Genomic DNA, 22416 nt, shown 5'->3' on the forward strand with positions numbered 1-22416 from the left:
GAAGCCAGTTTTGATTACAAGCAAAACCTCACCTAAAATGGAGGGAATGTGCTGATGGTTAGAATTCAGATTATCTGGGCAAAATTCCCTATCCACCATCTCTAACCACCAAAAGAAGACTGGATTGAGTCCGATGTGGTGTTGGGTAGGAGATGTCCTTAACTCACCGATGAAGTGGTTGCTTCCCAAGGCGAGCATCTCTTCCAAGAGGACCAGGCCCCCAGGAGCCTGGAGGAGGGTCACGCTCCGGCCATCTATGAGGGAGCACTGTTGAAATCCTGTGGCCGTGACCTTCCATAGCAAAATCAGCGAAGCAGCAGCATCTTGCCGAATCCTGAAAACAGGAACGATGTCAACGGAAAGTCCCTTTCAGAAAAATTCATCCTTGAAACAGTTCACCAAATTCAAAATAAAGATAAAGGTAACGTGTGCATCCACAAAGGTATTGGGAAATGGATGAAATGATCTTGTAAACAAGCACCCACATAATGCACACTCATGGCTGTCATTTTCCACGTTTGTTAGAAACGTCTGTCTCCCACTTGATCAAAAATATACCACAAAATCACTAATAGATAACTCATCTTTGGGTAACGATTTTAATCAATGATAAAAGGGTATATTGAGTTATTTTAGAGACAATGCCTTCCATCTACTCACAACATAAAGAGTTTTGCTTGAATTTATCATAAATGTGTAATGTCTTCTAAAATGGCCACCTGAGTTGTGTACTAACACAGCAAAAGGGTGTTACCTCCTATGCTTCAGGCCTCCCCTGGCTTCTTCTTGTTTTCAATAAAATCCAAATCCTTCTTGTTTGGATAAAATCCAAAGAATGAGATGCCATAAGAGGTGTGATAAAAAGTGTGACCAAGATATTGACTTTCTTAGGATATTCATATACCTTGAGAAATTGTAGTCAGGAGGTAATCTAATAATTTAATTAACAACAAACAAATGAACAAAGCCTTTTATTAAAAAAAAAAAATTTTAATGCTGGCTGCATTGGAGTCAATCAAGGAAGAGAGTGGCCTCAGTTCGCCTCTCAGCCTCAGCTGCAACACCTCCATCCTTGCACCCAATGCTCTGGCAATAAGGAGTTACTTACTGTCTCTTCCTCAAGCAGGTTCTGTCCCACCTCCCAACCTTTGCCTCCTCCTCCACCTGGGTGTCATTCTTCAAGGCTTAGCCCACCTATCACCTCTTCTCTGAGACCTTCCCTGACTGTCCTCCTGCCACCCAGCAGCCGCCATTCCTTCCTCTGCGCTCCTGGAGAATTGGGTCTCGACCTCGGGAGATGGGGGTACTCAATGCACAAGAGCTGCTCCCTCCAGCGCAGAGCTCCTGGCTTGCAGCAGAGCACTCAGTAAAGGTTTGATAAATGATCGAATTCGTGAATAAATGAAAGGGTAAGGAGCTAGTGACCCTCACAACTGAATTCAGGGTGCCCGGAGATCATTCGGCACTCCCATCTTACTCAGCCTGGGTCAGACTCTGCTATTTCTGTCCACCTCTGCAGCCTAAGAGGGTCTTGGACAATTTCTAGTTTGTTGAGAGGAAAAAAACAAAAGCATTTAAAGAGAGAGAAGATGAGAACTATTCAGAAAGGCTTATGCAAGTAAGAGAATATGACCTAGATAAGAAAGAGCTGGGAGATGGTTTTATAAATGTAAAGGAGACTAATGATCCTTATTTCCCTAAAACCAGCTCTGCACGGTGGGGGTTTCATCTTTTTATGAGCAGTGAAACACTTAGGACCGGGGTCCCCCTACTGGTGGAACTTGAAGCTGCCTCGGACGCCACACCGTTCTCCCTACAGGGACTTCTTCCCAGTGCCCAGAGTTCACTGCCCATCCTGGCTCTTCTCCCACTAGCGTGAGTTCAGGGCTAGGGGGAGGGGATGTGGGGGCAATGTAACTGCGTTCCTCTTCCAACAATTTCAGGGACTCCACTGTTTAGAAGGCAAAGTGGGCAAAAATGACCCTGTAGAGATGGAAGACGTCTACAGTGCCCACCACCTCCTAAAGGGAGGTGATACAGCAACTGGCTAACCAGGGCCCCATGTCCCTCGGTCTTCTAAAGTCCCTGAAGACTGGACAGCAAATGCTCATTTGGTTCCATGGAGGGGAGGGGGGCAGGAGCAGTTAATAGCAACAGAGAACAGGAGTAGGAGTTATCAGACAGGTCTGGGATGCTCTCATGCTGGCCCCACCCCTACTCCCAAGCCATGGAAAGCACCTGGTAACAGCAGGTGCTCAGCCCACGCTGCGTCCCTTTGCCTCTTCCCCACCCCCACCATTGACAATGGGCAGTATGCAATTTGGGAGAGCTTAAGTTTAAAACAAAACAAAATATTCTCTTCTCAACTGCTTGTTTTTAAAGAGAAAACTGTAATGTTTGGATTTTAAATTGGGGGTAAATTATGCAGAAGAATTTAACCAACAGTCCATTAAAATGTCAAGAGGCTGAAGAATTTTGGAAGGAAAATCATTTGGGAGGTACCTGGTGTGGCTCCGGATCTTATCTAAGGTCTCAAGCTGTCTTACATCACACCTGACACATCCAATCCAAGCCCACAGTTCCACATCTCCCCCTGACTGGACCCTCTCTGCAATATTCTCCTCCGAAATGGCTCCCTCTGGTTTTTGAGTGACACAGGCCCTCTCTACACATGGAAGGCCATTCATGACTCTCACTGGACTGACCAGTTACACACCAGTTACATGGAGAGACACAACCCACCACACGGTCACAGGAGCAGTTTTTAAGTGAGAATTTTCTTACTTGACTGAGGTGTTCTGGGGCACTTCAAAGGACACCAGGCGGCCCCCCGCAGAGCTGTTAGAACTGGCATTCCCACAGGCAATATCTGGGATCACCTGGGAAAAAAACAAGAACCAAAAAAGAAAAAAGACAAGTTCCTGGGGTGGATCACAGTACAGGATAATATTACAAAGCAAAATTCCATGAGCTGCACCCCCTCCACTCCTTTCCACGACACTGGGGTGGGGATAGAGAGGACAAGGGAAAGCTTAACAAATTTAAAGGAAAATGGGAGCTTTGCCCTTGATTTCCTGAGATGCAAAAGCTTTCCGGAGAGCCATCTACCATTTCCTGGGATTGCTGAAGCTGATAATAGGTTACTGCAGGGAATGGCGCACATGCTGTCTTTAACAAGCAGTCACTGGCCTCTGCTGTAAGCTCAGTCTGGGGTAACTAGGGACTCAGTGCTTAGAGAAGAAGGAGGTGGACTTAACAGACCAGCTCACAGGCGGCAGATAGAAACCTTAATACCAGGAGAGTGAGGCTTCAATCAACCGACAGGCAGGAAGCATCCAGTCGGAATGACCCTACCCTGTGCAGAGGTGGGTCTCAGGAGCATATGCTGAGGCCAGGTAGCTGGGAAGCTGCCTTCCTTCTTTTAAGGGACATGTTCCCAAAAGTATCATCCTGGTGTGTATAAAAAAAGGAATTCAAGAGAGAAAAAAAAAACCTGTGCTCATCAACACATTTTGCGAACTCTTGAGCTGTGTCCAATGACCAATTTATTCATGTATTCTTCATGCCGTGACCACTGTCCTCACTCCCAAGAGTCCAGACAAAAGGTTATCAAAAGTATTCGTCATCACTGAATTAACTGAGGACAATAGAGAAATTGTCAGCATAATACCCTACACCCAACACTCAGAACTCATTGTCCAGAAGGCCTGATAGTCAAATGCTATAGATAAAGGCCATGAGGGACATTCAAAGATGTGAGTCCAGCTTGTTAAATTTGTGTAACAGACAAACCTTACATAAATTTTAGTCCCCTAAGACTCCAAATAGCTTCATGTTTCTGAAGCATCATTACTTCATGAAAAAGAGAAACCCAAACATACCCACCTCTTCCTCGCCATTTCTAACCTGCTTCTTGAACAGCTTAAGGAATAACAGTATTGACAGGAAGATGAGGCATTACTTTTATGTTTACCGATTGTAGGATAGCATGCCTTTAGATAAACAGATTGAAATGGCTGGTTGGGGAGGAATTTTCTTTAAAGGACACTTTCTTGAGAAACACGCACCCAAATCTAGTTCACATCCGAGAAGAGAGTCATTCAGCAAAGAGCTACTAACATCATACTTCAAAGCGTTTATTACAAGTCTGAAATCAGAACAAGTTCACAGTTTTTTAGGTAGGCTAAAAACGCTGCTCTGAGGTCTGAATATGGCCGTCATAAATTGTGTGGCAATGAAAAAAAAAAATGGGTCAACTGGTTAGAACTACCCAAGAAAACAGAAGAAGAAATGCTACCTTATCTCTTTTATAAATCCTGCTTTACCTCTATTCATAATAAGGGACATTTCTAGACACAATCCTTGACTCACTTACACAAAGATCTGTGTGTTTTTTTCATTTAAGCTACAAAACCTGTAATCATACGCAACCACGGGTCTATACGGGTGTCCTATAAGATAAAAGAGGTGAAATGGAATTACACTCTATCGATGTCACCTTAAACTCATGATTTGGATTTGTCCCCCAATTCTTCTTGCTGGTAAATTTATACTTTATGTCAATTTTTAGGGGTCTTCTGGAAAATTTATATTTTATGTAATGAGACTTCTGATGAGCTGGAAAATACAATAAGCCAAACGCAGGCTGGACAAAATTCAACAAATAGAATTTGCTATTGCCAAAATAAATAAAATTTGGAAATTTCATTCTCAAATGCATCCTCAAAATATTTTCAAAATCAATGATAGCTTTTTTTTTTTTCTGAATCTCACTGAAGTGCTGCAAGGTACCAAAAATAGAACCTAAACAATAACCACAAACAAAAAGATGAGTATAATATTCCATGAAGGAAAATTAGGTCAACAACAGAGGGTCCATGATGTGTTCATTTATATGACTCTTCATTGAGCTGTCTGCCCCAAACTCTAAGATTATCTCACAGAAATGTATGTGGATATCGTTCCAGAAAATAAGTTCATTCATATTCTTTTCTTGGTTACTCTTTTTGTGTTCACGAAACAATCATAATTGAAATGTCTCATTTGTGTAACCAGGAGAGATTTCTCACACACAAGCACAGACCAGAATAAGGCTAAGTGCATTGTTTTTCGTCTAAGGGGTGAAAAGGTCTCCATTTTTACAGCTGATATTAGACCCACTAGAATTATTTTAACTTGTCTGGCTTCTTACATTCAAATATATGCAACCAAACGTTCTCACCTCCACTTGATCCCACTTCATTTCTACAACTTTCTGCCCTGTTTTCGGCTGCCATGTCGGCAGAGTCACGGTTGCCTGAGAGCGGGGCAGGATTATGTCAGGCTCCTGGGTAGCGGGGACAGGCTGAAGCTGTCTGGGTGCCATGGACTCGGTCCAGCCAGAGGCTGGGAGGGTGGGAAGCGCCTGTCCACAGTTCGGACCTTCATAGCCTTCATTGCAAATGCAGAGGTAGCCATCGCCGCTGCCGCTGCTGCTGCAGTTGCCATGGTGACACGGGTTGCTGGCGCAAGGATCCACAACAAGCTGAAACGAGACCATAAATGGGTCAATTATTCCCTCATAAGAAAAGTGGTGCCATCGCTAGGAAATTAGCTCCGTGTCTCAGAGCTGCTGCTCTAACAGAAACGCTGTTCCTGTTGAATACATGTTCTTAATCACTTATGCTCTTGGGGGGAGCCTGCCAAGGTCACCCCAATATTAACCTTTCCACAGGTAACAAGAGGCCAGCGACGAAGTACGCGGTGGAGAAGAACCTCCCTGATCCCAAGACCCTAAATAATGTTGATTTCAGGAACACACTATTTAGAGGAATTTCCTAGGGCAAAAATACTTAAAGTTGAGGCTGATTAGGAAGATACCAACTTTGATATTTTTAAATGCCAGTCACGACAAGCGATACTACGGATCTAAATTGGATCTCCTCTTTCACATCCTGGGCCACCGCTACGTTTCCTCATGAGACGTGACTGGCCAGTTTACCTCCCCTACAGATGCACTTACCTATGTCTCCCAATTTCCTCCCTGATAAACAGCGCTTTTTAAGGCAATGTTATTTAATTAAAGCCTTCCAAAATGATAGGCTTGCATGACAACTGAGAGCACGGTGGCAACTCATATTAAGCAGAATTTAATGAAAGTTTCTACCTCATTATTTTGGAGGGTGATTACAGAGAAATGTGACCCAGCTGGATGTGGAAGATAAAAATTCAGCTGCATCTCTTTAAACTGTGTTCATGTTCTAAGTAAAGCGTTTATCTCCAAGTCCTTTGCTGACCTCTTAATTGCCATTTGTTATTACTGGGAGATGCTACAAAACTATGTAAAATGAAACAATGCAACAACCCTTCGCTGGAAACAGCTCAAGGGTTCCAGCATGTTCTCAGTTCTTATTCAATTATCATTTGCTTCTGTGATAACAGAAAATTAGACCTCTATCTGATAGACCTCTGGCTTCTCAGGGCTGGACATAAAATAGAATTTGGTAAAGAACAGGCTACAGAGAAATGGGACCCTCAATTCCTCTTGTTGAAATGAGCTCACGTATAACAGACATGGACACAATTCTGCATGGAAAAATGGCTACTCATCCTGCGAATTATCCTTAAACAATTTCCAACAAATTCCTTAAGGAATAGTAAGAGATCTGGAATTGAATAAAATGAAGCTCCCAAAATACCACATTGTTAATTCTATGCCATCACCTGGCAATTCCTTCATGGAAGCTCAGATCAGAGGAGATGGATTGGTATCTGCAGAGAATATTGAAACTGTAAATAATTTGAAATACTCACAATCTTTATCAACTCAAAGGAAAACGCAAACTCCTTCCGTGGCAGACAAAGCGCTCCCTGAACTAGCCCCTTCCTATCCCTCAAGTCCCCTCTTCCCACACGTGTTCCTCCACCCTTGTACTCTCCCCTCCTCGCCTTCTTCCTGTCCCTGGACAATGCCCAGGTCATTCCCACCTCAAGCAAACAACCAACTTTTACTCGGAATGACCGTACCAAGGTGGTTCCCATCTCGGGCCTGTGCACTGCTGGACCCTCTGCCTGGAATGCTCTCCTCTCAGACTTTGCAGGCTCTCTACCCCCTTTCACGAAGTTTTCTACTCAAATGTCACCTCCGCAGAGAAGCCTTCTCTCACTACAAAATCTACAACAGTCCCTTTTGTTCTCTCCCACAAACATGTGAGCTCCGTGAGTGCCAGGGCTTTATCTGCCATGTTCCCGGCTTTATTCCCAGCATGTCGAGGAGCACAGAAAAAGTATTGAGAAGCATTCTATATATTGTTTTAAAGTATTAAAAAAATAAAGACAGATCAATCAATATTTGGAAAGCAATGCATGATGAAGGACAGATGTGAATCGCTCCCTTAGTTGCGATATTATCTTATCTCATTTCTGATTTATATTTAGGAAGGCATCACAGAGTGGCTATCACCTCCAGAATTATTTGGCCAGGACCAGATGGAGAAAGAATTTAATTAGCTAGGATAAAGGGGACAGGGAAGCCATTTTTCTGAAATCAACTTTTAAAACATTTGAGAATGACTTCATCACAAATTAAGGCTTTTAACACGTGCCTAAAAACACAGAAATATACTGAAACCATTGAATTATATTGAAGAGATTATAAAAATGAATTCTAGGAATCCAAACCTCCCTTGTGCAGCTTAGGGAATGACTGTACTAAGGCAAAGACCACCTATCTAATGGCCAGAGAGGCCCCTGGGCTTCTGCTCCATGGCCACAGCCCACTGCTGGCAACAGCCAGGCCTCAGAGAGGCACCAAGGCACAGTGTAAACCAATGCCTCCTCCAGACAAAGAATTCAAAGCACAGGTACCCACCCTCACACAGCAGAGGCCACCAGACACCATATCCACTGCCCCCCTCAGATGGCCATTTAGAGTTTTCAAAGAACACTACCATATGGGATCTCATTGTGCTCACAACAACCCTGAAACAGGGAAAGATTTTTCTGAACCAGTATCTCTGTTGGGAAACCAGAGGGCAGAGAGTAGGGTGACCCATCACAGCCACTACCAAAGAAAGCCAGAACCACGCCACATCTTCTGAATGCCAGCCAAGACTTCTTTCCACCACACGGCACTGCCACTTGGATATCAAGTTATTATCACGCCCCCAGAAATAATCCCTGTGCAGAAAGCAAAGGGAAGGATGATAGTTCTGTGACAACAGAAAATAGCAATTAAGTGTAGGCCCATTAAGACCACCTAAAATGCTTCTTTAAGAATAAAGGTATGATATGATAGTGATAATACTCAATGAATATTGGTTGAGGCCTTATTATATGAAATGAACTGTACCAGGTCTGGGATTAAAACACTAAAGAAAAAACAAAAAACTTGGAGTGTCTGCCCCCATAGAGTTTTTATATCTAGTGACCTAGTAACAGCACTAAGAGCAGCAAAACTGGTACTACCTGCCAGTCACTGAGTACTTCCTGCGTGCCTGCCACTATGTTTAGCATTTTATGTTTTTCACTTTAGTTCCTCCTGACAACTCTTTAAGGTCAGTATGTTTATTATTCTACTTTTACACTGAGGCTTAGCGATGTTAGGCAAATGACTAACAGTTAACTCAGAATAAAAGCCAAAGTCTTTACAGTTTTCTAGGTCCTATGTGATCTGCCCTGTCCCCAATCTCTTTGGCCTCATTTCCTCCTCTTTCCCTCCATCACTTGGCTCCAGAAACACTGACCTCACTGCTCCCCCAACTCTCCAGGCACCCTCTTGCCTCAGTGCCTTTGCACTGGCTGTTCCCTCTATCTGAACCACTCTCCCTTCTCATGGCTGCTCCCAAGCCTCCTCTGAGTCTTTGTTCAAATATCGTCTTCTCATAAGGACTTCTCTGAGCACACTATTTAACAGTGCAAAATCCCCACATCTTGGCCCGTTGATTCCTCCTTCTCTGCTTTATTTTCCCCCAAAATGTCTATCATTTTCTAATCTATCATGGGAAAAAAGTTATTTATTTATTACATTTATTTTCTATCTCCCCCAACGAGAATGTATACCCTGTGAGGTCAGACACATTTTTCCTGTTTTGTTCTCTCGAGTGCCCCCAGCCCTAGACCAGTGCCCAGCACGTGGGAGCTGCTGAATAAACATTGACTGAACAAATGAGTGACTCAATGAATGACGTTATATACAAGCAGCTGCCGGAGCTGTGAGGTGTGCTGCTATGTCAAATGGAATCAGGATCTTCCTAGGCCCATAACATAAGTCATAGGCCCTTGAGAACATAAGTCAAAGGGGAGCCTTATGTATTCCCACTACAGTGTTTTTAGAACGATTAAATAACTTTGTCAGTTTTAAAAGGGGGAAAAGTGTTGACCCGAGAGGTAACAGAACCCGCACAATCTGCAGCCTTTGCTTTGAGGAGGGCAGAAAGAGTACACGGGTCATGGATGGCTCTCCACACCAGAGCACCAGGCGTCCTACTCTGGTCCTCAGAGACTGTCTAAGGGAGCCAGTGGGCGAACCTCGTCACGTGCTGGTGGATAGAGCTGGGGGAGAGCTGGGGGGTAAGGCAGGTCCCCACGACAAGGCCCAGTTCACCATACCCGGGAGTCAGTCCCATCAAGTGAGGGAATGAAGCGCTGAAAGGAGAATATGATGAAGACAAATGATACCATTTAAGTGCTGCTGTCTTCATAGAGGAGAGGAAGGCATGAGTAGCATATGGGATTAAATGAAAAATGATTAACATGGAAGGCCAGGGGACATGCCCTTAGTAAAGAAAAGAAGATAAAAGCTGAAAATTAAACTGTCAATTGTATAGATTTCTAACAGGATTGGAAACAGTGACTGACGTGATAGAGCACACACACACACGCCCACACACACTCACACACACAACAATGGCATACAAAGCAGAGAGTTGAAGGCACTACAAGGTCAGTGATCCCGTCTTTAAAATAATCACTTCATATTAATGCTACTTCCTTGGGTTGTATATTAGTTGCTTCATTAACAATGACAACTATCTGCCATCATTTTCTCTAATACTTCAAACTGGTTTTATTTTAAAACAAAAAAAAAAGCTGTTTCACTTGCATCACAGCAAATATAAGGTAAATGCAATCATTAACCTTTAAGCAAAATCCTGGCATCACAAATATTTATCATAAATCCTGTTTTTCTGTACACAACTTATTGAGTTTTTTTTTAAGTTTGTATGTGTATTTTATCTCCTGTGGTAGAGGTCACTACCGCCCTTGAAGTCCATTAAGTTTGAACTATAATCAGGAAATAACCAAACTGCCAAATACCTAATGAGGCAAAATATCATAATTAATAGACCTGACTATGAAGATGCTCAAAATTTAACAGGTGATATTTTCTTGGCTATACTTTCTAGCTTCTAAGGAGACAGAAAATGATTAAGACTTTGTAATATCAGCTAGAAGAGAGAGTAAAGAGAAAGCCATGGGTTAATGGTTTTCTACTTATAATTAACCAACAAGTTCATTTATTAAATGCCGTATGTTTGTTAGATTAATTCATCAGATTAATTCATCTATTTAAGCCAAATTCTTTCTCCTCATAGAACTAATCTGAAAGTATTCATTTCACATTTTATTTTGGACTTTTCACCTGTGTCAAATAATTCACACAAAATCAAGGGTATTTTGGGGGGTGTGCACAGGGTGACAGGGGAGGCCAGACCAGAGCGAAGATGCCTGCCACCCCCAGGACTCGTGATTTGAAGTCAGTCTCATGTGACACTTTAGCCATGACCTGTTTTCCTTCCTTAAACCGTCTGCTGCCCATGTTTTCAGTAATCCCAATGCCCTCTGAAGCAGACACACAGAAGGATGAAAGGTCTAACTCAAAACAAGTATAAAAGAGGCCCATTTACAGGGTCACTAGATACAGTAAGCCAAAGCTGTTAGGGTTGCTTTCAAGTCTAGCATGTGAATGCTTCATCTGCATCACCTGGCTGATGGTGGGGCCTGGGGAGACACAGAACTTCCTTCCCAGATGAGCCTTCCATCCTAGTCTGGAGAATCTATGGGCTTCGGTGTGACCTCTCCTGTACTTTACAGAAAACTCATTAAGGCCAATCAGTCATTCAGGTGACATTGATGGAGCACCTATGACGTGCAGGTAGGACGCCGAGAATGAGAGTCAGAAGGATGAAGAAAGCCCAGTCCGTGCCCTCAAAAAGAGCCTGCAGTCCAACAGAAGGGTCTAGTCAGATACTTAGACTCACCCTGAGCAGCCCAATTGTCAATTAATACCCTGCTTCCATGCACGTTGACTATTACGATCATGTGTTTGATTGAGTTCAAGTCCCCCGTGCTGAGACAGAGAATGTGTTTGAGAACCGCAGGTATGAAATGAACAGATTACAAGCAGGGCTCAGAGCCAATCTCTTTTAGATGACAGGGGCCACTCTCAACAAAACCAAGGCAGCAGAAAGGAGTTTTCTAATGGAAGACAGGGCCCGCTGAGCAAGTAGAGTTCTGGTGTCAGCCCTGGTCTGCACAGGAGGCTGAAAGGCTCTGAGCAAGTTGCTTGCCTACTCTGGACACACATTCCTCTTGCATTAAATGAGGGGCTGGGGTCGAAATCTCAAGGCCTCCTCCAGCTTTATGATTTTTGTATTCTATTGACGGCCACTCAGCTTTCATTGACGCTGTTTTCAGAGGGTCTGGAGAAGTACGGAGCCAACCTGAGGTCACCTCCCTCCCTCATTTGTACCCAAGCTCAGTGGGCAGAGTCATCCCAGGGGATGGGCAGGGTGTTTGAGGAAACCAAACCCAACAAAGCCCAGGAGGACAGCCTACAAACACTGATGGAGCACGTTATATGACCCAGGCAACGCAAGTCACCGAGGGGACACAGCAGACTCATGGCACTTACAGAAGAGTGAGGCGTAAGATGTAGGCACAGAAGAGAAATAACTGAGGGAAATTCGTGTGTGGTATTAAGAAAGAAGTAGAATGGGCCATTGTTTTAGTAATTTTTCTGAGCAGCAAAATCAATTAAGGAAGTTCTTCATACAGATTTTGATATAGATATTAGTATTATAGGAAGAAGGGGTGCCTTATTACGCAAGGAACAAAAGCAAAAGCCTTACAGCAGGATTTCTCAACCCCGGCAAGACTGACTCTCTGGGCAGGTATTTCTTTGTTGTGGGGGCTGCCCCCCCCCCCCCGCATTGTAGGAGGTTCAGCCACATCCCTCATCTCTTCTTACTAGATGCCAGTAGAACCCCTCCCTCCAACAATGACTCTCATAACAACCAAAAAAGTCCCCAGACATTGCCAATGTCCCCCAGGGGAAAAACATCCCCAGTTGAAAACCTCTGCCTTAAAAGAACAGATTTAAAGCATTTTACTCCATCAAAAATTTTTAAAAATCCATCTGACTCCATAAATAAAGTTAAAAGGCAACAACATGATGGAGGGAAATATGTACAACATATTACAAAGGACTAAATCCTTTATTTATTATTTTTGCGCGTGTGTGTATGTGGTGTTGGTGAGGAAGATTGGCCCTGAGCTAACATCTGTTGCCAATCTTCCTCTTTTTTTTTTCTCTCCAAAGCCCCAGTGCACAGTTGTATATCCTAGCTGTAGGTCATTCTAGTTCTTCTATGTGGGATGCTGCCATAGCATGGCTTGATGAGCGGTGAGTAGGTCCATGGCCAGGATCCGAACTGGCGAACCCTGGGCTGCCGAAGCAGAGCACGCCAACTTAACCACTCTGCCACGGGGCCAGCCCCCTAAATCCTTTATTGTATAGATTCCTAGATATCATTAAAAGAGAGATACCTCAATAAAAAGGGCAAAGAAATAAATAAGCAAGATGCAGAATGATTTGTACCGAATCATGTCATTTTTATATTATTGTTAAACACAAAACACGATGTGATGTATTTAGTTGTATGTGTATAAATACACACAGAAATTTTAAAAAGCAGAATAGACCACTGTCTTAATAATTTTTCTGAGTAGGAGAATTGATTAAGGAACTTTTAAAACTAAAGATTCCCCAGCCTCAAGCTATTAATCAAAATCTCCAACGGTGGGGCCTAGAAACCCACATCTTTCAGTGTTTCCCCAGTTGATCCTGATGCACTTGGTCCAAAAACTAAAATTTAGAATTTTTTGGTAGAAAGCAAGTGTTGGCGAACTACAACCACAGGCCAAATGCAGTCTGTGGCTGTAAATAAAGTTTTATTGGAACACGGCCACAGCCATCTGCTTATGTTTTGACTGCACCGTATCGGCAGTTGAGTAATTGCCACAGACACTATCTGCTCCACAAAACCCATACATTATTTATTAGCTGGCCCTTTAGTTTGGTCATCCCTGATCCAGACGATATGGACTTTGGGGTTCCCAAAGGAAGAAAACAGGTAGGTGGACTCATCTGAGAAGACTTCAAAGAAGAAGATAAGCTTGAACAGGACCATGATAAAGTTAATAACAATTGCTGCTATTTTGTCTCCCCACCCAACTCCCTTACTGGGTTGGCATGCACCAAGTGATTAAATAACAGAAGGACCTTTCAAAATACAACTTAAGGCAGAGAAGGGACCAGATGCTCTTTTAATCATAATTATATGCAGGAACACGGCAGACTAAATCTTGGCACTAGGAAAGGAATACTTACCTAGATAATCCACCATGAAGTGAGATCCCAATGAAGGGTCATGCTCCCACCTTTCCTTCACTGGAAGAAATGTGGAAATTCTCCCCCTACTCTCCCACCCATCAAGTGAACTCAATAGAAATAAATGACGGACAGCCCACTGCAGCAGCTAAACATAGAAACAGGTGGAACCATGGGGGAGAGTGGGTGGGGAAGAGTCACACAGAGCAAGGGACCTTGAAATAGCAGGAGAGTGTTTACATCCGCCAACAGGGAAAAGAGGACCATGACAAAGATGACTCCAGACTTTGGAGTTTAGGGTTTCTGGAAAAATGATAATGAGCAATTGCCACCCCGAAGCACTGTGATGCAGTAGAGAAGCCCTGGGGTTCTAGTCCCATTTGTAGGTGACCTTAGACAAGGCAAGGAAGTTTCCTGGGACTCAGTTTCCTCAACTCAAAAGGAAGGATGGGACTAGAAAGCACTAATGTCCTTTCCGTTCTTAATAGTGTGTTTCACAGTCCAAAACAAGAATTGCGCTGGTTAGAAATGTCATCTTCATGCTGAAAGACAAATGAACAATCTTAGGGTCCAACTGTCACAGTATTTTTGCCTTGAAAAGGAATTTTTCCCACTTTGCTCAATAAAGTTCTCAACTAAATTCCAACACCAACTGCTTACCCACTAGGAGTAGATGTGGGAAGAAAAAATCACTGCAGTGCTTATGCCAGTAGTAGAGTCAGCCAAGAAACGCATCCCATGAATTTTTTTCCAAATCCAAATAATAAAAATACTCATTCATTTTACTGAATTGAGAACTATAGTGAAACACACATTCCCATGTTTCCATATTTCTTTACTTCCATGTTAGGCACTCTAGATCTACTTCAAAAATTATTCCAAGACTAATCTGGACAGTCAAATCTTTCCCTCAATTCTACGCTGACTTTCTTGAAATCAGCCTGTCCTGATTTTTGCATGTGGGCTGAGTCACTTGGGTAAGTAGGCTAAAAGGAAATTATAGGCAGAATTCAAACTTTTGACTATGAAATGAATCCATTAAAAATAAACTACTACGGGGCCCGCTCGGAGGTGTAATGGTTAAGTTCGCACACTCCGCTTTGGCGGCCCAGGGTTCACCGGTTCAGATCCCGGGTGCAGACGTACAGACCGCTTGTCAAGTCATGCTGTGGCAGGCATCCTACATATAAAATAGGGGAAGGTGAGCACAGATGTTAGCTCAAGGCCAATCTTCCTCAGCAAAAAAGAGGAGGATTGGCGGCAGGTGTTAGCTCAGGGCTAATCTTCCTAAAAAATAATAATAATAAAAAAATAAACTACTTATGTCTAATTATTTTCCTACCTTTTCATGATATCTCTTTAAAACATGCTACATTTGGAAATTATCTTGAAATTGCACTACTGTTGCTTCAGTCTGGCGAACATACATAGTCAATAGTCATACTGATGAGTCTTTAAGCCCTGCTCAGTTGTAGATATGTCAAGAATTAAATAACTCTTCTTCAAAAACCTGGCAAATCCTGTGTCCTTTGGTTTCCACATTTGACTAAATTCTACAGGATAACAATTGCATTTACTGGCATGAGCACACCAGCCTCAGATGAAATGCTTTTTTTCTTTTTTCCTTTTAGTCATTCAAAGACAAGTTTCTTGAATCAGAAACTTACAGAACAATTCCAGTGCCTACACTCTTGTTTCGCCTCTCATCAGAAACACTCATACATCCTAGCAAACTCTTTTTACAAAACGACAATGCCATGAATACAGGCAATATGTCAGCTTTTACCTCTCTGCCTACTCAGGAAGAGAAGCCTGCAGCAAACTGAGAATTAAACTTCTTCTAATGAACATATGAGCATCTCAACCGATGTAGGAAAAGCATTTTATCAAATTCAACATCATTTTAGAGTGAAGGCTTTGAGCAAACTAGGAATAGAAAGAAAATGCTTTAAGCTGATAAAGGGTATCTACAGAAAACCTTCAGCAAACGTAATACTTATTGGTGAAATGTTGAAAGGTTTCTCTCTGAAATTGAGAACAAAGCAACTATGTTCGCTATCACCACCTCCACTGAACATTGCACTAAAAGTCTTAGCCAGTGCAAGGAAGCAAGAATAAAAAAGAAGGTATACGGATTGAGTACAAAAAAACCTGTCATGAGGGGCAGGCCCGGTGGCGTAGTGGTTAAGTTCGTTTGCTCCACTTCAGCAGCCCAGGGTTCGCTGGTTGGGATCCCGGGCGCAGACCTATGCTCCACTTATCAAGCCATGCTGTGGCAGGCGTCCCACATATAAAGTAGAGGAAGATGGGTACAGATGTTAGCTCAGGGCCAGTCTTCCTCAGCAAAAAGAGGAGGATAGGTGGCAGACGTTAGTTCAGGGCTAATCTTCCTCACAAAAGAAAACTCAAACAAACAAACAAACAAAAAACGGTCATGATTCACAGACTATATGATCATGCATGTACACAAATTATTAGAATATGGAACTTCAGCAAGTTTGCTAGAGACAAGGTCAAAAAATTTTTTTAACTGCATCTCCATGTATCAGAAACAAACAAAATTTAAAAATAAGATACTATTTATAATATGTCAAAAAAATAAAAACCTAAGAACAAATCAAACAAAAGAAGTGCATGGCCTCAACAAAGAGAACTGTAACATAGTAAGATAGTACTGAGAGAAATTAAAGAAGACATATATAAAGGGAGGAAGATTCTAGGCACGGATTGGAAAACTCAATATCACAGAGATTCAAATGTTCCCCAAAGTGATCAACAGATTCAATGCAATTGCAACAAAAATCACAACAGTTTTTTGTTGCTGTTGTTCTCGTGTAAAATGTTCCTAAATGGCCCAGACACTCTTGAATAAAAACAATGTGGGAGGGCTTTCTCCATAAGAAATCAGGAATTTTAAAGGTACAGTAATTAGGACAATAGAATAGAGAGTCAAGAAATAGAATGATCATATATGGACACTTCATTTCTAGAACAGAGTAGTGCAATAAATATAGTTTTTTCAATAAACTGATAGCCATATGGGGAAAAAAATTAAGCTTGACTCTTCCCTCATACCACACACAAAAATAAATTGCAAGTGGATCACCGATCGAAACACGAAAGGCAAAAAAAATAAAGTTTCAAAATGATAACAGAAGAGAATATTTTCATGACTTTGGAGTAAACAAATCTTTAATAAACAGGACACAAATAGGACTAAGTGCAAAGAAAAAATATTAATAAATTGGACTACGCCAGAATTATGAACTTCTTTTCATTAAAACACACCACCTTTCTGAGCCTTAGTTCCCTCATTGAAATATGGGATTTAGGAAGAAGAGCAAGTTTGAGAAGGTGCAGCAAGCCACGGTTTTTGGTTTGGAGCAGAAAGATATTTAGGTATCTAAGGACACTGGGTAGGTGAGCTTCAGTGACTGTGAATACAGATCTGGTGCTCAGGAGAAAGGAATGAGTTGGTGCTCCTCATATGAACATTACCAGTATATTGGAGGGGGAGGGTGGAGGGTGACACCTGCATGTGCACGAGATCATTGAGGGTGAGGCATCAGAGATGCAGGGAGGGGTCAGTTGGAGGAGGCAGGAAAACATTAGAGGAGAAAAATGAGGAGAATATAGAAAAGAACTAAAATGTGTCAAGGACCCATAAGCATCAGGTTTCTTATATGCCCTAACTCATTTGCTCTTAATAACTCTCTGACATAGAGAATATCCTAATTTTATCCAGGGGCATCTAGGGCTCAGAAATGTTAAGTAGCTGTCCAAAGCCACATATGGCAGGGATTTGAACCCCAAACTGAATGATTCCAAATTGCATCGCTTTTCCACATTCCACATAGCCTCTTATTTTATCTCATTAGGTCAAGGAGTGGTTTTTGGAAGGAGAGCATGGCTAACTGCCATAGGCTACTAGACAAAAGTAATACGATCACTGGCAACCCTGGATCTGGCACTGGTTACCTAGACAAGAGCAATTTGGGTAAGTGGAAGGGTCAGGCCACCTTCCAGTGGGTAAAGAAGAGTTGGAGAGGACATTTGGGACACAGTGGGATCTGAGTGTGACCTGGGTGCAACAGCTGTGGACAGCTGCAGAGTAAACAGACTCCAAACCTGGGCAGCTCATGAGACCATTGAAAGAACTTGAACTGAGCTCACTCTGCTCAGCAAGAGAAGGCTGCTGCCCAGAGGCCCTGGTTCACGGTTCCGTTGAAGGATCCAATCTTGTGTACATGGGATGAGATGCCTGCAGACATGTCCAGGAGAACGGAGCCCTTAGGAATCTAGAGCCCTAGAGGGGGTCTGGGCAGGGTGGAGAGCTGGGAAACATCAGATTTTCCTCCACACTCATTCAGACAAACACCCCTCTCCCCCAGGAAAACATGGCTTCTAGGAGCAAGTATCTGCTTCATGAAGCACCTGCTGATCAAGTTTCTGGAATGTGCAGCAGAACAAAGTCTGAGCACCAAGAACACAGGCAAATGGAGCTACTCTACCCAGACAAATTAGGAGGAAGCAGACTATACCGCATGACGTGCCCATAGCAAAGACAGCCAAGGGGAGGGGGCCTCAGGGATTCAACCCGGACAGGCCACACTGGCAGGGGGAGAGGATGTAGGAGAAAGTAATTTTTATCCTGAGAAGAGCTAGCTCACTAAAGTCTTTAAAATCTGGGCTTACACTGTCTACACATGTGAAAGTTGGGACTATACTTTTCTGGGTGACATTTCTTACCAGTCAAATGAAACAAGCATATTTTGTTTATGTCTTTTTTTTAACTTTTCTAGGAATCTCTTTGCCATCTCCCAACTATGGAACCAGTGGCACAACCTGAGTGAGGTGGGCAGGTAGCTGCTGGAGACTGTCTCATCGAAAGCAGTGTCAACTGCACCCCTATTTTGAGAGTTTCTGCACCCAGAGCTCCCCTTCCTGAAAGAGCGATGGAGGTGCTGGCAAAGATGATGAAACCAACTTGTCTTTGCCCAAAAGTAACTGCTCCTTCCTGACCCTCTTCCCAGACAGTGGACGCTGTGGAGCGGCTCACAGATTCCATAGAGACTGTCTCACAGCACAGCAGCCACATGAGGCCACAGGGGCCAGCGAAGTCAGCAGGAGCCAAAATACAGTGGCCTCTGTGTTATTCTAATGGGCTTGGCCTCTGTCCTAGAAGCTCTGGGAAGCCAGGGAAACACGTGAAACCAGGCTGGGGACTCAAGTCAGTCTCCCACATTGAAGAACCTTTCGCTCTTGTTGGGGACCCCAAAGGTAGTCTCCAAATATTAAAATATGTTCATTTCTTCATCTTTTAAAATAGATGTAAATGACACCTATGCGGGGTAGCAGGGAGCTGCAAAAATAGGCATGTAGTCAGCACTCAATAAATATTTCTTGTCTGAAACAAAGAACGAACTGTATTGCTTTCTTTTAGACCATCCTTCACTCAGAGCATCTCCCACCAGGCAGGGCGTTCAAGATCTGCTAGGCTTGGTAGCCCAGGAGCCTTAAGAAAAGCTGAGAGACAACTCCATGGATGCCCGTGAAACCAAGGTCACCTTGTTTGGGAAAGGCTTTGCTTTAAGCTATAAATGCTTAGTGTACTTGTGTACCTGCTTGGCCCGTTGACTACCGTGACGTGTGTTTTTTCTCTCTGCAGGCCCAAAAATTCCCTCTGCTCTCTTTTCAGCTTTTCTAACCTTAAGTGGAAACAGCTGCTCTAATTTTAATATCCATCTGCTCCCAGAGATGAGGACAGGAATCAGCGGCTCGGCAGATAAATCTCAAGTCATCATGTTGTCCAACCTCATTTACCTAGAGATAAGCCTCCTAGAATCAGCAGGCTTCATGTAGGCAGCTTCACTAAGAAAAAAGCTAAAAAGGAAAAAAAAATACAATTCAAGCCGCCAAAAGAGCAGGCCCTGGATATCCAGTAGCAATTGCTTTTTAATTAGCAAAAGCCAAAGATTCTCAGATTGCATGGGGCTCAGATTAGTCATCTTGTTGCATGGTTGGAAAGAGGCTCTCTGATTGGCTGACAACATCTACTAAAAAACCAGATTTTTTTTCCATAGAGAAGCTGAGAGGACCTTTGAAGTTATGAAAGGCAAATGAAACAAAAGAAAAGATAGTAAAGGAACAGAAAAATAGGGCTGAGGTGGAAGAGATCATCCATAAAAACTCCGCCAACTAGAAACAGTCATGGGTTGTGAAGCATGGAAACAAGGATGGTCAGCAACAGAGATTGGAGTCTCTGCAGTCCGGGAGTTAGGACAGAGAATAGAAGGACGAGGGATAGAAAACCACCCCACCTTAGTTTTGCAGCCCTGGGGACACAAGACAGGTCTACAAGGAAGCAGAAGACAGAATGTTCTAGCTACACTTCAGTGCATTGTCTTTTAAGACACAGAGGGGTCTCCTCTACCATGACAAGCTGAACCTCAAATCAGTAGAGAGTTGGTGCCGGTATAACTATGTCCACAGAAGCAGGACCACAGAGGTACTGTAGCTTTGAAGATTCTGTAATACTCATCATCCCAAATTCTCTCTTTAAAAACACACATATTTAGCATTTCCAATTAAGTCATTAAGTTAGAAGGGGAGAAAAACCCACCAGAAAAACTGTCAGCAAAGCATAACCATGTCGAATTAAGGGTTTTTCAGCAAACTAATTTTTGAGCACAGAGCATCCTCTGAACTGTTTTAGAATGTTGATGAAACCAACTGCAATTAATAAAGCTTGCTAACTTGAACCATGTGAATTAAGTTAGCATATAAAGATTATAGACAACATGATTTTTCTTGCATATGTAAACGCCATAGGCATGTAGAAAATAAAAGCTTTATTGACGGAAAATTTCATTATTCAGGACTTTTATTATAACAGATTGAACTGAAGGGCAGGTCCTTCTCCAACTAAAACTATATAACAATGTTAGATAAAATAGGAAATGTTTTCATTCAAAGGTTGAGAGGCGAACTTAAAAAGGGGTGGGGGAGAAGGGGAATCCTCAAGTTTCGGAAAATATAACAGAAGAAAACCACCAGAGCCCTTAGCAGATGACACTGCATTGACCCCAGGAATTATGGACCTGGAAGTAAGACCTAAGGACTGAGAGTGTGGGTTCTAGAAATCATACAGGGATGGGAAATGTGGCCTTGAGCCCAGGAGAAGAGCGGGAACTATAACCGAGCCCCGACATAAAGCCTCTAAACAGACAGCCTCTGTCTGTTCAAATAAAGGAGGACGTTCTGGAGATAAATCCGCTAGCAGGCCTGGAGAAGCAGCAGAAAAACTGACATCTCTCCAGGGTCTTTGGATGAAAAAAGAATTGCCCATGAGTAATCAAAACCTCCCATATGAATATCCCATAGGATACACTATGCTGGCACAGTTCCCGATGTTTTCCATTCATTTCATCTTCTCTATAATCCTATTCAGTAAGTACTATTATCTGCATATTGTCTCTGACATTCAGAGAGTTACAGGTCTTTGTTCTTGGTCATTGGCTAGTATGTCATGACGATATTAATACAGACAGAAAAATACAATTCCAACAAAATCTCATGGCTTTTTTTCTCCTAATTTGTCAAATTGATCCAAAAACTCAAAAGGGAGAGAAAAGGACCGAGTATTTCCAAGATAATCTGAAGGAAAAAAGGACATATTTTCCCTACCAGATACAAAAATGTATCATTGTCACAGTATAGTACTGGCACAGGGATAGACAAATGGAACAATGTCTCAGAGCACAGAGATTTACCATATAAACTTGGTATATAACAGGGAAGGCATGAAAAATTAGGGCAGAAAGTATAAACTATTCAGTAAGTGGTACTTGAATAACTGCTGATCCCTGTGGCTAAAATAAATACGTAATTCATACCATCCACACTCACACAAAAATGAATTCCAGATGGATTTCGCATCAAAGTCTTAAAAATGCAACCTCAAAACTTTCATATCAGGGTTCTGTAAACTTCAGCTCAGAGACTAAATCTGGCCCACCACCTGATTTTGTGAGTAAAGTCTTATTGAAATACAGTCACGCCCATTAGTTTACATATTGTCTGTGGTTGTTTTCAGAGTTGAGTAGATGCAACGGAGAAAGTGTAACCAGCAAAGCCTAAAATATTTACTCTCTGGTTCTCTGCAGAAAAACTTTGCTGATTGGTTCTCTTGATGAAAATATAGAATATCTTTATGACATCAAGATCAGTCTCTTGAGTGAGACATAAAATAAAAGATGAATACAGTCATGCGCCACATAACAATGTTTTGGTCAGCGACGGACTGCATGTAGGAAGGTGGTCCCATAAGATTAGTACCATACAGCCTAGGTGTGTAGTAGGCTATACCACCTAGGTTTGTGTAAATACATTCTATGATGTTCACACAAGGACAAAATCGCCTAACGACGCATTTCTCAGAATGTATTCCCATCATTAAGCAAGGTATGACTGCATAGTAAACTACATAAAAAGTGAAACGAATGAACTAGTTACATCAGACAACCACAGACAAAGCATAGTAATGAGTAGGGGGAAAAAAAGCAAGCTGCAGAAGGATAGCTACAGTGTGACACCGCTGTGGACATTTGATACCTATGTTGTAAAAATATAAAACCACAGACAGAAAGCTTATACACCAATGCAGAATAACAATCATTTCTGGATAGAGAGGGAAGGAAATGGGATCCAGGAGGAGTAGGGGAATGGGGGTGACAGGTGGGCTTTAACTATATTTGGCTGTTTTA

General features: G+C 42.5%; 1 protein-coding gene across 2 annotated transcripts in view; it reads right to left on the bottom strand.

Annotated features, from left to right (window-relative positions):
* The window catches only part of DNER (delta/notch like EGF repeat containing), a 302387-nt gene that overhangs the window by 174636 nt on the left and 105335 nt on the right, over window positions 1-22416 (bottom strand). For both annotated transcript variants that reach the window (XM_023642489.2, XM_070270583.1), the window contains exons 2-4: window positions 5222-5524; window positions 2785-2879; window positions 168-334 (exon numbers count right to left, since the gene is read on the bottom strand). In XM_023642489.2, the coding sequence (XP_023498257.2) occupies window positions 168-334; window positions 2785-2879; window positions 5222-5524 (565 nt within the window). The remainder of the gene's footprint in view (window positions 1-167; window positions 335-2784; window positions 2880-5221; window positions 5525-22416) is intronic.

This window comes from Equus caballus, chromosome 6 (genome assembly GCF_041296265.1).
Source record: "Equus caballus isolate H_3958 breed thoroughbred chromosome 6, TB-T2T, whole genome shotgun sequence".
Taxonomy (NCBI): Eukaryota; Metazoa; Chordata; class Mammalia; order Perissodactyla; family Equidae; genus Equus; species Equus caballus.